This window comes from Columba livia, chromosome 6, assembly GCF_036013475.1.
Source record: "Columba livia isolate bColLiv1 breed racing homer chromosome 6, bColLiv1.pat.W.v2, whole genome shotgun sequence".
In the NCBI taxonomy this organism is placed as follows: Eukaryota; Metazoa; Chordata; class Aves; order Columbiformes; family Columbidae; genus Columba; species Columba livia.
The window spans coordinates 8,447,142-8,464,403 of NC_088607.1; the positions used below are offsets into that span (position 1 = coordinate 8,447,142).

A 17,262-nucleotide genomic window follows, 5' to 3' on the forward strand; every position below is an offset into this window, starting at 1 on the left:
TGTTTTACTGCTTAGATAAATAACAATATAAATAACAACAACAATACCTCAGAAAAGTCTATGAGCTGCCTCTACTCAAGTAGTGCTACCCAGAGCACCTGTACTGAGTGGGGCAGCACAGTACAGGCATGTACAGGCATCCACTGTAATAGTTTAAATAGACTCCTGTACTAGTTTAAATAATCCTCACAATTGCCCCTACAAAGCCTGGGTTTATTGGTCTTTGCTGTGCAATGAAACATCAAAATAATTCTTGGAGGTAAGGGAGAAAGAAATGTATTTGAGTGAAGCATTTATTATTTGCAGAAAAGCTAATATGGAAAAAAAAAAAGGTATTGATTTTTTCAATTACGTATATGTGCTGAATTGTGATAGATAATGTAGGGGGTTTTAAATACCTTTATTAAATAATTATTTAAAAGTAACTATATAATGTATACATGTACACATATTTTATATTTATATTTTCCTACATACATAATTCATGTATATATACATAAAGATGTGTTTTCACATTAAATAAACCACAAGCCATACCAGAAACTACTAAAGTATAAATGAATGACCAATTATATGAACAGTGTTTATATACAACTAAAAAGGGAAAATGGATATGGTGCACATCAGAATGCTATTTGGAAGACCAACTTTCACATTTCATTCAGCCAATACAATATCAAACAAAAGCGAACCATTTAAAAGAACTCTGAAATATATTACACAATAAAGCTCTAGATGTGAACTTTAACTCTCAGCAGTTCTTCCCTTCACCTCTTTGAAGCAGCAAATAAAGAAGATTTACAATCAAAGGGGCTTAATCTAACATAAACTGGTATTAATCTCCATAGAATAAATAGAGCATCACACCCATAAAGTGTGATTATGTTTCTTTTACTCATGGAAAATACTTTCATATTTCATAGAATTTTATGGTTTTACCCTTCATGGGTGAAATACTCTATATTTCTCTCAACAAGTGATGTTGTATATAAAAAAAACAGATCTAAGAAGAAAGAAAAAAAATCTATGCCATTAAATTTGCAGACAAATTATGAAATACAGAATGTAATATTTTCTGCAGTAACATTCAAGAATTAGAAATTGAATATATTGTTTCTATTTAAAAATAGTTGTGCTTTAACTTCAACTTTTTTTCAATATTTTGCTGTTACATAAAAATTTAAGATTAAAAACTAAGGGGGGAAAATACTCATTTATTCTAATCATGCTGAATTAGTGAATTTGGGAAAGAAAGGCTTCCAACCAACGTCACATTCCAGCAGCCTTTCAAATAAAAGGACTCACATTATTTTTGTTGGTTTTCCCTCATTCTTTTCTTTCGCTGCACTTTTTCTCTAGTACAGATGTTATAGTTTGATAATAAATCACAGAAATATAAAATACATTTAGAGACTCACCAAGCCACGCCAGCAATGTTTAATCTATTAGACTCAAATATAATCCAGAGAATTAACACATTTCCCTTCATTATGTGACATTTCCAATGCCTTATCCAAAGAGGTGAATATATTTGAAGTGGTAGGTGTAAAAAAAGTCATAGCTCTCCTAATTAAAAACCCCATAAACAAGAAATTTTCCCAAAGACAGAGTAAGGATTTTTAGATTTCCAGGCCAAAGCAGCATCATTATTCTTCCGTAATTGTACTGTACAAATAAAACAAATCCCCTGTTAACCGTCAACATGATATTTAGAATTTCAACTTAAAAGACTCAAGACACATAAGGAAAGAAATATAATTTTGAAACTGTATAGCGATTTCCTAAAATACCACTAAAAAAACCTGAACACATGGAAACACAATATAGAATATAATTGGGCCACATATGCAGAGAGAATTCAAATTTTGCAATATAAAGACATGATGTAGCTACTTTTGAATGCTCAATTTTTAGTGCAGCTTTTGGAGGCCACAACAGGGGTTCCATGATTTTGCTTCTTATTGACAAAATGTAGCCCCCCTCTGTTGAAGCCCAATAAATAAGTTTAAAAGAAAACAAAATCTTCCACAAAAAATGCTTCAGCTTGTATCAGGAAATTTTACTGGAACATTGTCATTAATATTCCATTTAAAAAAAGCTCATTAAGTGCTTTCAATTCAAACGTCTCTTCTGAAAAGTAATAATTAGATTTAATATTTTAGTATCTATGAAATCCACAGCATAACACACCAGTCTAGTACTTTTCTCTCTTTCTGTGATTTATTACAACTGAACACATGGACTCCAAATAGTTCTCTACTGCCATAAACAGATTGCTCATTTCTTCGATGTCACTCACTTCACAGCACGCGACATCGACTGCGTCTGCAATGACAGACTGGCAGAGTGCGGCAGAAAGCTGATTGTCACTTGCTGTAACGGACAATGACATTATTGCCCAACGGAAAACCCTAATATTTTTTACTTCCTTTATTTTTTGTGATTGTTTTTCTTCATCAGTTCTTTCCCCACTTCACTATATACTTATATGGAATAAAATTCTGAAGTTGACTTTGCAACTGGTACATATACCCTGTCATAAGAAGGCACAATTTCTTCTCTTTTGAATTAAAACAACAAAAGCAAAATCACTAATCCATTCATCACAGATTAAATCCTGTTCTAGTTCTTTTGTTTAAACTACGCCAAACTGGGGTTTCATAAAAAATGACCAGGATTAAGCAGTCTAGAAGACAAATAGGTGTGAGGGCCAATGTTATTTTAGTCTAAGAAAACAATTAAATAATTTGATTTAAGAAAATATCATATAAAATGTAGGAAATCAAATCACAGGCAAATTATGAATTATCTATATGATCCTTCTTAGGAAACAAAATACAATGCAGCTGTAAAAAGACACATCCCTGATAGAAGAACATTACAGAATTGTCTCAGAGTAAGGGAGCCTGCAAAGTATTGAGCCTTCAAAAAAAGACAGACTTTCTTCAGAAGTCTTGGGAAGGGTATTTCAGGTGCCATCTTCAGAGACCTCTAGGCTGAGCACCACTACAGAAATGGCAGCTTTTATAAAAATCTCACTGGAATCAAAGCAGAAGTGACAAAATTGTTTTTGGAGTGTTAGGCTACAGCACTATACAAAATGAAGAGTGCAATTTAAAATTTTTTTTTTCTAAAAAAGACTAGAAATAAAAGAAATCTCTTAAATCCTGTTACCGCCTGCAACTCCCCTCTGCACTTAACCATCTCCAGAACCTATTTCTAGTTGTTACGAACTGAGCGGAAATTGAATTAAGCACTTCATCAGGCACAACCAACAGCTTTCAATTACTCTATTTGATACCTACAGGAAGTGAGAAATGCAAAATTTTAAATGCACCTGCTTGAAGGAAAAGCCCATACCTTCTGTATATCAAGCAAGTACATACGCCACCTTCAGATATCAGGCTGAGCAACTATTTTTTGCTTTGAGGAACAGGCAATATGGAAAGCACTAGTGCATTCACCTGCACTTCCCAACGACTCAAAGGACAAACACGGAAAGAATAAAAACAAGAATGAAATAACGGGAAACAGTTCTGTTCACCAAGTGACTCAATGACTCATCCATTGTTTTGAAGAGCAACCAGTGCAGTGGCACAGGGGAACCTCCTTTGCCTGTAGACCAATAACAAGTGACTGCCTTCTCAGGAAATATGAATATATCAAATAACTCTACAGTGATGGCAAAGTTTCCAGGTGATTCAGAGAGTAAAAAGACACAAAGCTACATTCCACATTTCAAAACAAACATTTTAAACAAAGAACAACAACAACAACAACAAAAACCTCCGATTGCTCACTGCAGTATAGACGTGCTTGGCCCAGCAGAAGTCAAACAACTATTTGCTGCTAAGTGAGGTGAAAACTGCTTAATGCATCACTAAGGAAAAATCAATTTTATTTTAGCCCCAAATGTAAAATCCATTTTGCTAAGATAACTTGATTTTCATGTTACCAGAAAATATTCTAATTTAGATTTATAAGACATGCATTTTCTTAGAACCTAGCCATCGTGGATGTGATCTGATCTTGACACATCGTGTTTTGTCTTCCTTACAGAGATCAATAATCAATCTCATAAAGCCAAGCATGCCAAAATCTGGTATTAATAACACAAAGCCAGGCAGACACACCAATGGATGCTGGTAAAGAGAAGGAATTAACACACTGCTAATTAACACAGAGAATGGCAAATCAAGGATCTGAAGCTCTCAAGAGCTCTGGTACAACCCACTGACATGCAGCCATCCACTCCCACAGCTTGAAATGCAGCTGAGGGGACTGTTCTGAGATTTTGGCACAGGCAGACATGCACATTGGGGTGATAAGGTTGGTTCTTCAGTAACCACTGGATTCCCTATTGTAGCTCATGCTACCAGTCATATTACAAATGTCCAGCCCTTCCTCCTGCAATAAACACTGGGCATATTTTGAATATTGTTTTCTCTTGCCCAGAGTGCTCACAGAAAGATTTGTACCCCTGATCCTAAACGACCGTAAATTTTCACAGAATTTCCTAAAGTACACACCAAAAAATTTTCCAACTTTCAAAGTTGGAAATCCATCTGTTTACTTAATATTGCTCTACTTATTACAAATTGGAAATTCTGTAATTCGTAGTAGGATGGAGACGTTATAACAGTGACTAGAGTACACCAGCAGGCAGCTCTACCCCAAGAACCAAAGACAATGGAAGGAATTGTTCTGAGAGCAAAAAGAAGATATATGCTCAGAGAAAGTCCCTGATTACTTAGTGGGTGTTATTAGGTATTTCAAACAGGCTTTAAAAAATAGTTATGACAGTAGTAGTTGCCTATCATTACCTATCACAAAAATACTAATAGCTAGCATTTGTTACCTGTACCAATTTCATGTTTGCCTGTTTTTTTATTATTAGAGAAAACCACATTTTTTTACCAGAACACCTGTTTCATATACAAATAGTTTTCTGAGAAATGCATGAATACTGTTATAAGTTAATTACAATTTTATTTAAAAGTAGGTTTATAAATCAAGAGTTTGTTTGCTCTCAATCCTGGATTTGCTTAAATCATGTATAATAAAAACTAACAAATATTCAATATTGTCAATTTTATGCATGATAAAATATGATCTAAAGAAAAACATAAATAATGTTTTAAGAAACTAAAGATACTTCATTTCACATTATGAAATGCATAAAATGTCCTGGCTACCTGCTCAGCTAAAACAACATAATAATGTAATATTTGAAAACGCTGAAAACACCGTTATCACTTACAGTTTAGAAAAAAGTCAGGCTTTAGCTTATTGAGTGTTTTACTGGGCAGGGTAATACAGGAATAGACTTTCTTTAACTGTGTGGACTGAATTTCTTCAGCATAAGAATAAAGATGGTTCATATTTGCTGCCTGTGAAATTTTCTAATGAGATCTGTACTGCTTCAAAGCAGGTGGGGAAAAAAAAAAGACACACACTTCTCAATTTGTGTGATAGCTAAAAGTCTTCAAGTCACGAGCTAAAAAGCACAGAGTAAAGCAACACAAATGTGACAGTTTCTATACGACTGTTAGGAATCTGTTACTACTCTTACATATTTCATTCCTTCTCTTAGAGAAAAGGTCACTGAACCAGTTTGTTTTGTTTTGGTTTTGTGTTTTGGGGTTTTTTCACTATGAATATCATAGTGTGAAGCACTACAGTTTCTGCAATATTTAGCTTATTTTTTTCAAAAGAGCTTTTATTTCTAAACCTTACGGAAAAATAGTTTTTAAATTCTTGATCTTGATACATCAGGAAAATTCTAAAAATGCTTTACTTGGTTTTGATTCAAGCAGTAAAATGTGGATTTCATCTTTTATTCTGGAACGCTCACCTTATAAAAGAACAGTTTTAAGCTAGACTTTGAATGCTTCTTAAAAATACCTGCTATTATCAAATAAACCTATTTACTGGTTTGGCTAGGCAGTCAGGGTGAACAGGGTTTTGCCATGTGCTCAGAAATAAGGCAAATATAATACTAGATAGGAGACATGCAAATGCATTTTTATCAAAGCAGGTTGAAACATGTTTTCTTATCAAGCACATAAAAATTGTCTTTAAACACAATTATTTTCTCTGTCAATAAACCTAGCAAATATGGCCTGGGTTATTACAACATAATTTGCTACTTTTTCATATACTGCATTCCCATAAAGTAAAAAACAAACCAAAAAAAGGAACCTCAACCAAACAAACCAACCCTTATTAAAATAAATTTTATTAGCCTAAGAACTGTTGACACTAAATTTTCAGATAAAGCCACTTTGGACAGGACATATTGATGGTGTCTTTGAGTATAACTGACCATACCCACTAGAGGTGGTCGGAAAAGAGTTATTGCAACATTTTCCTATTAGAAATATTCTATAGCTTGGTTAGGTAAGTGATCCCGTAGAAATAACATCCAAATCAATAGCTACTGAAAGTTTTAATGGTGTCTAAACTGGAAACTTTTCATTCTAGATCTCTCAGTCTGGTTTTCCATAAAGGACACACTAAGTAGTTTTCCTACATTTATTTACAACACATTGCAACTCCTAGTCCACTGACAAGCAACCAGACAGTTTCTTCTTTGGATCATTTCCATGGACTGATCTTTTGCCAGCTCTGATGTCAGTGAGGATGCTGCGCTCGCAGCAGTTTTGAGTCAGGAGCATCGCTGTGATGTTACGCATGATTGTTTTGGTTCTGTGATAAGAAAACAATGGATTTCTAACACCTATGAAAACTCCAATACCTCTGTGCATTGAAAAAAAACACACAGAAAGTACTGTTTCGTGTCTTGTAAAGAGCCAATTGATCAAGCAATAGGTTAATTTTCCTAGCAGAGTTAATCAACTTGGAAACATAGTGCAATTAAACAACCTTTTATAGGCAGTCATTTCATTCAGAACCAACTCATGCTCTCCTCTCCTCTCCTCTCCTCTCCTCTCCTCTCCTCTCCTCTCCTCTCCTCTCCTCTCCTCTCCTCTCCTCTCCTCCTTGCAAAGTATGAATCTACTGTGTGCTATTCTTTCACAATATGAGAGCTCCAACTCCTAGACATGCTGCCTATGTCTACAGGCACCTTAAGACCATTTCAGTTGTAGAAGAATACCATACAATCTCACATCAGAATTTTTAAATCATTTTGATAAACACTATTTTGCATCATAACCATCAAAACTTGGCTTAATTTATATGTGCCTTTGGAGGATGCCCTATCATTACTTTTTGTACCTTGCTTGGATTACCACAATGCACTAACTCAAGCATTTCCTGATTTCTTCACAGATTTCTGCAACTAGGTTCCTCAGGTTGATTATTAACATTACGCTGCAGATCGCTGCAAGACTCTCGTGATCTGAGTGCCAGCTGAAAGCCTTGGTAAAACACTTAAACTGGGATTAAGTCAATGCAGTGGTAGGGTAGCTGCCATCTATCCTACAACCTTTCTCTCTGTAAGAGGGATTACATTGGTCTTGGCTCCCAGCTAGCTTATAGTTTAGGCAGAGTGAGCAATTCTCTCATCAGGATCATGGTGATTTTGCATTTACCCAGAATAAACAATAACAGATACACCACCACACCAGAAGAGCTAATGCAATATATCTATAGAGAAGGCTTCACCATCAAACAGCCTACAGTTCACCTTTTCTAAACCAGCATTAGGGCACAGAACAGAAACAAATTGCTTTTAGTCTACCTCTGCTACTTTTCACAGGGTCCCGCTGATTGTACTTGGACCGAATTTGCTTTCTTTTATAGAGGTTTGCCTTCTTAAGGTTTTCAGGAGCATCATCATTTTTTAGATCTTGCTGGCTTCCCAGGAGAAAAAAAAACATACACTAAAACCCCAAAACACTATGCTGATCTTCAGGGAACCAGCATTTCATTGCTTTGTTTGTGGTGATCAAGGAGAAATAACGCTTTGCATCAGCTGCTAAACCACTCTCCACTAGCCAATATATTGGGTACAGAAGACTTCAGTGTTTGCTCATTTTTGGTGGTAGCAATTAACAGAAGTCAGCCTGTTCATAGAACTCTTCAAGTAAAGTTCCTCAGAGCATGGTAATTAAAGCGGACGGAAAGGCTATACTGTGAACTTGTGAAAAAAAATGCATGGTGGTACTAGAAATACAGAAAGTCTGATGAACATAGTTGTCTGTCACTGTTCACATTTTGCATACACTTCACGGTTATTGGGGAATATCTTCACAGGAAGATTTAAAAGCACCATAACTAATTACGTATATTCGAGTTTGTGACATTTTATAAGACAGCTGAACTTTTAAGAAGTCTTTCAGTGGGGTTTTGTTTAGATCCAAGAATAGTGTCCATTTGCAGTTAAAGCTCGTTCCTGCGCTGCTGCCACAACCAAGTCTCAGGCATCACCTATTGCTTTTCACAATTAACACATGAAAGCATTATAGTGACTTGGGGTGTTTTGCTAAAGGTAACAAGCTATTGAACAGAAACATTAAAAATTCTTCAAAAGAGTTTACAAGAAAATCACACACATAAATTATTAGTTTAAGTCAGTATAGCTGTTTTTCTCTTAATCACTATAATAAACAGTACATATCTAGCTAATCTTTATGAATTAAGTGTGAAGACTATGTCACTGAACATATGAAAGATTCTAGCAGGTGCCTGTAGTTAAAGCGCAATGGCCTGGATCTTCCACTGGTGCAAATTAGATGAAACAGCTCAAAGGCTTGCTTGAAGGCATTTCTTAAGATAAATGAGCTGGTTAAGATATTGGTTTGATAGAAAAGAATCAACATGATTTCACTCAGAAAACAGAAAATGCAATTTACCTGAAGAAAGTGACAAAGAACTGCACCAGATCCATGATAGTATTGTGCTGGGAGAAGGCAATCTGTAAATAAAATAGAAGTAAATTACATTATTTTCAGAGTCAACAGCTCTTTTTACACTAGGGCTTTATGGTTTCACGGATGATTACTTTCAAGTGTAATTTCAGTCTAGAGCACATACACCTGCATTTACCATAAAGTGAGATGAGCTTCTAACTCCCATGTCTTTCCCTATATCAAAATACAAACAGTGGAATATAGTCTCTCTCTTGAAGTAAAATTATTAGCAATATCCATGTAAAACTTGATTGATACAAACAATGAAAACAATGTGCAAAATATTAAGAAATCATATCAATAAAAATTGTCTACTTGATAGCCAACTATCACCATTTCCATTTTAATGAAAACACTGAAACAAAGTTTTAAAAATGACAGAAAACATCTTGTCCTTAAAACTAATACATTTAAAATATTTTAATGACATCATATTAAAATAAATGCATATGTTAATTAAAAAAAAATCTTTCAAAGGAAATTACTTTAAAGACAAATTAACAAATATTCTTTTAGGCTACATTTGTACAGAACATGCATCAGTTCAACTCCTTACTGAAATTTTTCACAAAGATTTAATAATTATCTCTAAGACAGCATATACACGCAGACACACATTCACGCTTGCATGTAATAGAGCCTACAATTATCATTATAATTACTTTTTGCTAATGTTAAGAACAGTGCTTAATATTTAAGTTATATCTGCAAATATCCTTAAGTCCCTGTCTTGTTCAGTTTTTCCTAGTGTATAATTATCAAACTGAAGATATACAGAATCTTCTACTTGAATTACACAAGTGTTTATCTAACTATATTCCTAGCCTGTTCAAATAATTGTTGTTGTTGTGCATTTGATATATTTGTGCATATCGTTGTGCATTTGAGATCTGATGTTGACTATTAATTACACATAATTACTCTGTTTCCCTTTAACAGTTGATTCGTGAACTTTTGAAATGATAAGTCATGATACTTCAGAAACGGGGCGGGGGACAAAAATATAATGTAAACTTCAATAATATAATGGTATGACTGTGCCTTGTGCCAGCTAACATAGGCCAGATTACTTAAGATCTAAGGACAGAAAAGCATGTAAACTGCATTATTCCAGAAATAGGGCGCACCACCATTCAAACACAACTCTGAAATGTAACTTCTGCTTTCTCTTCAGCAATAATGCAAAATTGCAAGCAATGCCAACAATTTTAAGAATTCTGGAATTGGATACAAGAAGCAGATATTTCAAATTTCTCAGCCCAAAATATCAGGTAAGATACTTGATAAATGAAGCGGAATACAATTTAACGTACTAAACTTCTTGAGTGCTATTGTCTGTCTCCTCTCTAAAGAGGAAATCTAAATGTGTCCAGCTTCAGTTGATTGCTGTGGTTGGATCAGGACAAAAGATACCTTCTGGCCTGGGAGCCTGTGGAAAGACAAGTTGAAGGCCACATGGGAACAGGGTAGGAGAGAGAAAGAACTCTCTTGCTGATTACTCAATTTTAATCAACAAATGTTTTCACATTTGGTAAATATAGACAGAAATTTGAAATTCTCAGGAACTCTAATTTAGGGTACTGTCAGCATGAACACTGTATCAAAATGAAAAGAGATTGGAGCAAGAATATGAAAAATTGAAGAGAAATTACAGAGTGGACAAAATTGTCAAAGTTAATGCAAATGTAACCTTTATTTCACTACGAGAAGCTAAAACCTGAGAAAAGATCTGAAGATTTATTTAGGCCAATATAAAGTGCATCCCAAGCATAAACAATTATTTAAAGCTACCATGTACCAAAATCAAAAAGCTTCCTATATTCAATCTGTATTTTAAATGCTGGCTTGATTCCCTTCAAATAATATTTAGTATTCAAATTAACTGCTAGCTTTTCCAGAATGTTTTTTTTACAAGTACCATACTTCAGGTTATGAATACAAAGAGAAAAAATCATGCCAGTTTAAACCAAGTTCACCTTTTGTGACACTGTAAAAAAGCTATTAGTTGAAGGAGAATTTATATTTTGCATTACTTCAATTCTTTCATTCTAGGTGTCAGTATTCATTAACAGCATACATTAGTCCAGCAATAACTTCAGTCAGGGGAAAGTCGTGCAATCAAATACTGCAATCTCATCATAATCATATCTGGAAAGTTTTACATCCAATATTTATAACAAACTGTAGTGCCTTTATTTATCTTTTACGACACACAGCAAATATGAAGTACGCAGTTTTATAAACATTTAATGATTTCACATGCCTAGTAATGATTTACATATCCCTAAGCACAAGATGGGATAGATCATTTTTGCACAAAAAACAGACACAAAAGGAATGACTTTACATTTTCCACCTTCTATTAAACAAATAATCTAATTAAGACAATTGTGATGTTTTTTGGCTAGAATGCATGTTTACAAGCCCACTTCTGTCTGTAAAAGTTACTTGTTTGTGTATGGATTATTCTTGGAAGTATTCATACTTTAGAACAAAAACACAGTAAAATATGAAGTTCCATCCCAGAAGTAATTTCAAATTTTAATCAAATATTGTCTTCTAATGATCACATTAGAGTTCATTGTTCAAAGATTAACTACACTATTTTCCAAAGAACCAGTACCATGTATCTTAAACTAATTTTAACACAGAATATTAACAAAAAGAATACATATTTTAATTTTAAGTAGAGCATGAAGGAGCAAGTAAATGTCGTGAATCTAAGCCTGACACAAAGAACCATAATACAATTGAAGATATTTATTTCCATGGGATTTTCATCTAGATATGAATGCTATGCTACTGTCTTTTTTCTTATGCCTACACAGACAACGAAAATTCTTTCAACCTCAGATTTTTACTTTGGACTTAAAGATACTAGAGATGAATATTTCTTTTATTCATTTCTATCATGCCTAAGTAGCTCTAACTTTCACCAAAATTTCTCATCAGACGAGGAATACCATAAATATTATTTCTATTTTCTTTTATAAATATGGCTACAGATCAGGTATATTTCAGTAACTGTCCACGATCTATGCTCCTCTTCAAAGGCAAGCTTCTAGACACAATACCAAACAGTTTTCTCATTTTTACAGAAACCACTAGAAAACTTCTCATCAATTGAAGTTCTTTTCCCTGTTTAGCTAGGGCTAACAGCTTAAAAGACTTTATGATCCAATACTGCTACAGATAAACGCAACATAAACAGTGACAAGTTTTGCAGAAATCTACAAGATGGATGCTTATTTCAATTAAATAGTCTGCTATTGACAGCAAAGAAATTAAAATAAATCAATTAGAAAATGCAGACTGAGTCTGAAGTTATCATTTTCACAAGACACGCAAAACTGTACCCAAAACCAAAAATAACCATATTGTGAGGCCTTCAAGATATGCAGCAAAATCTTCAGTCTGATTTCATAACATTACTCCATTTTATTTTCCTTAGAAATTGGTTATAGTATTGGAATATCCCTTGCATGCAACCAATGTTGTTTGATTTGTAGCGGACATAAAGTCTTGCCATTTGCTGCTGAAAACCTACTATCAGATGGTTATTAGATTTCCAAGCTAAAAATGAATTTGCTAAAACAAAAACATTACAGGACGTAGAAATTCCTAGCTTTGTACTGCAGTAAGTCTAATCTTAATATCTCATTAACAGAAAAGCTTAAAAGTTCTTAACTTTCCTTTAGCTTTGTGTGTTTAAAAAGAAAAAAAATTGAGAGACACCTCCATCACTAATGAAAGCTGCCTTATGATTAAACGATCTGTACCAAATTTTTGTGGAGTAGTTTGGAATGTTCTAATGGTGGTGAAGCTCTAGCTATAAGGATCTACAATAACAAGTTGTATGCATCAATATTTTTTTCCACAAGACAAAACTGAGTCAAGTTCTTGAGCATGCAAGCTCTATCTGATGTTCAGAACAGAGGACTTAAAACTAAAATAGAATTTGGGAAGACTTCTCATTTAAGTATATTAGATCATAAAATGCATCTTTATTTCGTAGTTCTCATGTGTGGAATATAGGGGACAGGTGAGGTAGGAGAAGAGTTGATAAAGTAGGCAAGTTGAAGTAGATAGCTTATAACCTGGGAAAAACGAAAAGAGAAACATGTGCAAAGAAACTCTAACGTGACATAAAACTGATGCTTCTGCTAAAGTCCAAGCTTTCTGTATCCTAGACTCGAGGTTCATCTTGTGAAGGAGTTGTGAGGAGCAGGACCTGGAGGTAAGAACCACAGTGACTGTTTTATGAAAAATGCTCTATAATAAACTCTGAGCAACTGCTTTCAACTTGGATTTAGCTTTGAAGTCTGATGCATCTGTATCAGAAGTGAGGAAGAACTTTTGCGTCTGAAAGTTTGTCTAACTTTTCCAGGTATCCAGCTGGATTAATAAAGGATACAACCTTCTGCCTACAAAAGCCATCTTCCCATTTTAACTTTAGGAAAAGTCTTATCAGAGGTGCTTTTTCTATCAGTATTTCTGCTTGGGTTTTTATCCGGATGAACTAAAATATTAAAATTTAATTTCCATGTACAATCTTATAGTGCGCTACATTTGTATTCCATTAGATCAAAGTAATATCAATAGAACAAATGCAGATACATTCTGAAAGCCAGCGTCATAAAAATCACAATGACAGAATGAAAAGATTGCAAAGAAAACTGTGGGGTTTTTATATATATATATATATTACAGATCACAGTCTTTAAGAGACAGAAAGGTATATAAAGAAAAAAGTGATGGGTGATAAATGTGCTGTGGTGATTACTCCAACAAGCATTACTGATATGTCTCTTTTAAAAAACAAACATAAAACCCAAAGAATGCACTTAAGATTCTTTACATCACAAGACCTAATTGGAAGACAAGGCATTGTGACTGCTGACAAATCTTTTATATCAGCTGAGGATTCCAAAGTCAGATATCCAGTAGAGTACACCAGAGAGCACTACATACAAGGATGCATTATAACCAGCATATAAATGTATGGCATTTCTTAATTTTTGATTTTTTGGTTACATGCATGATGTAGGAAATATAATTTACACCGAACTACGATGGATGGAATAGGACTGTTGAAATAAAAGCAACTTTTGAACACAGGGGATTTTTCCAACCTTCAAAAGTTAATGTCTGCAGGACCAGATTTTTTTTCTCCACTGCTCTAGATACTCCATTTAATGTTCACCTTGAGTATCACATACAGCAAAAATACAGTCCTACAGAACAAAAGGTCAATATCTGTTCCACCACAAAAATGAGACAACCTTGAAAGTCTAACTTATGGACATATTTCACAAGAAAATAGTAAGTCTGGCCTCAGAATTTTGCGTTTTAGTTTGAAAAATATAGGTGTTTAGAAGCTGTCTCTGCAATTCTAAAGAAACCAATCTAGGAAAAATAAAAACAAACAAAACAACAACAGCAAAAAAAAAAAACAGGAAAAAAGGAAAATTAGGCACAACAGGAGTGCATTAAATCACAGTTCCACATCTGCAGTAAACATTAACCTAATCCATGAAATGGTTCATATATTCAAACAATGTACACACAAAGCAATTTTAAGCTATGCTCCATTTCATGACATTATCCACTAATGTAAACTTCTATCTACTTAGGCTCTCAGACAATGAACAAATACTTCTGTTAATGCAAATCTTCCACTGTTAATAAATTAAGAATGAACAAATAAGAGAAACTAAAATAAATATACGGTAAAACTATGGTAGATGGTCTCATTATTAAAGCTGGAAATATAGTACAATAAGGTCAGACATAACTCAAACTAAACTGCCTGGACTGTGTGAATTATATACACTTAAACTCTACGGAAGTATTACTTTCTTCAGTATCATCCAAACTGTGATTTAATTTCTTTTTGGATAAAACTATTACACATTCCCACACTGGTACTATGTATGTTTTGAAGCAGAAGAAGTGGATACTGACTCAACAAAAATAACACATTTTGTTGTCCATCCTCTTTTAAACTTTCTCATGGAACACTTTTTAACTGAGGTGACTTTAGATAACAAATATGACTTCAGACAGATGAGGAAAATATTTGCAGAGATGGGCACACTTTTGTGTATAACATTTTTATCAGGAAAATGGGAAAGATCAAATACTGTGACAATTTGAAACAGGATCTTGGAAATTTAGATACAAAATAAATTTTCACAATTACTCTTTGTTGTTGGAAGTTTAGATATACACTGTGCAGAGACCCAAGTAAAAACTATTTTAAACACACTATTATATAATCTATAATAATTGTTGGTTTGGTTTGTTTTTTTTTCCAATCAAAAACCACACACCTATGGATATATTTAAACTCAGGAAATACATGATTAGTGAATAATCAGCAATCACATAACAAAAGATCAGCTACTCTGATTTTTTGCTTCAATATAACTACAATTATGCGTTTTTTTTTTACAGACAGTAAAAAATGGTAGACTGTTCTTTCACATTTGACTTTGAATATGAAGAGTGACCTGCACCAGTGAAATGTAGATGGTAGGAAACTGTCATTTTTCCCAGTATAAAAATTTAACAGGCAAAGCAAAAAATGTATTTTCCTTTGGAAAACAAAAATTCCAAGAGAGCATGGTAAGAAAAGGTCAAATTCACCAAAACCTAAACCAAATTGATCCTGACGAATTTAGAGAATTATGAAACACTTTCACATGGAGGCTAAAAATGCCACACATTTATTCTATACAATGGCTTTCCTAGAACTTGAAAAAGAAAGTTTAAAGAAAATGTATCTGAATTTTGCCATGTGGAACATGTCTAATCTAGTCAAATGTTCAAATCCTGTCAAAATTAGTCAGCTAGTTTATAATAATCAGCAGAGTTAGGAAGTCACTTCATAGGTGAGTGACTGTAAAAGAGATGTGGGACTCTCATTACCCTATGTAAAACAGATGTGGAATAAATTACCCTATGGAGCTGCCATTTCTCTCTGCTAACAACACAGGGAGTCTATGATAAGTTTAGACTATAGATCTAATGCCAGATTTAGAATATAAATAACATTAGGTGAGATAAATTTCTCCCATGGTTTCTAAGTACTGATTGGGTACTTCTGCAAATGAACATAGTATCAAAACAGGAAGAATAAATATTTCTTCTTGCTGCGATGAAACGATCAGGGAAGCAATACAGAGCTAAGTGCCTGCTGACAGAATGTGTTGATGCCAATAAAGAATTTAGTCTTGATGTTGACAAACAGTCCTACCAGATGATGAGAATTAATGATAGCAAAACTTTCATACCCTGTCATGGGTTGCCCAGAGGGCAACTTAACCCCATGCAGCTAATCGCTCACCAGAACCGGAAAAGTAAAAGCCAGAAAACTTGTGGGTTGAGATTAAGACAGTTTCATAGGTAAAGCAAGACACGCACACACAAGCAAAGTGAATCAAAGAGCTCATTCACCGCTTCCTGTCAGCAGGTGAGTGTTCAATCACACCCAGGAAAGCTAGGCTCCATCACGCATAACAGTTACCCAGGAACACAAACATCATCACTCCAAATATCCCCCCTTCCATCGCCTTCCCCCAACTTCATATGCTGAGCATGACATCATATGGTATGGAATATCCCTTTGGTCACCCGAGGTTGGCTGTCCCAGCCCTGTCCCATTCCAACTTACCATGCATGCCAGCCTCCTCGCTGGTGGGTGCTGTAAGGAGCAGAAAAGGCCTTGGCTCTGGGTAAACACTACTCAGCAGTAACTGAAACATCTCTGGGTTATCAACACTGGTCTCAACACAAATCCAAGACATAGCCCCATGCTAGCTACTATGGAAAAAATTAACTCTATCCCAGCCCAAACCAGCACAAACTGATAACTTAAATAGAAAATGAAAGACAACTTAGAGAAAATCAGACTTGGAATCATGTCAGCATTTGGCAAACAGCTTCCAGAGATGACCTCTGCATGCTGAAGTCCTGTCTCTCATGATGGCATACACTAGATTATCCAAATAGCCAACCCTTTCCTTCTCAAACAATTTAATAATTACAGGATATTATTTCCACTATTTGGAGACATAAGAGGATAAAAGATAATCCAGATTTGTATTCAAGTTAGATGAATGACATTCTTAAAAAAGGTTTTCAGAGCTGATTTTTTTCCTATATTGCACTTTGTCTATTAAATTCAAATGTGCATGTACCAGTATTTTATTGCTTTATTTAATTTTGTGTATATGTACACATAAGAACAAATGCACATCACACAGAGAAAACCTCAGTTTATAACCTCCAAGACCATGAGCCAGCACTGTGCCCTTGTGGCCAGGAAGGCCAATGACATCCTGGGGTGTATTAGAAGGGGGGTGGTTAGTAGGTCCGGAGAGGT

The 17,262-nt window shown here is 34.5% G+C and overlaps 1 protein-coding gene across 6 annotated transcripts in view; it reads right to left on the minus strand.

The window, feature by feature from the left end:
- Positions 1 to 17,262, minus strand: part of ATRNL1 (attractin like 1) — a 488,569-nt gene that overhangs the window by 233,044 nt on the left and 238,263 nt on the right. For all 6 annotated transcript variants that reach the window (XR_010473420.1, XR_010473421.1, XM_005508196.3 and 3 more), the window contains exon 25: positions 8,820 to 8,881. Coding sequence is in view for 4 of the 6 variants with exons in the window: in XM_005508196.3 (XP_005508253.2) it covers positions 8,820 to 8,881 (62 nt within the window). In the remaining 2 variants the exon portion in view is untranslated. The remainder of the gene's footprint in view (positions 1 to 8,819; positions 8,882 to 17,262) is intronic.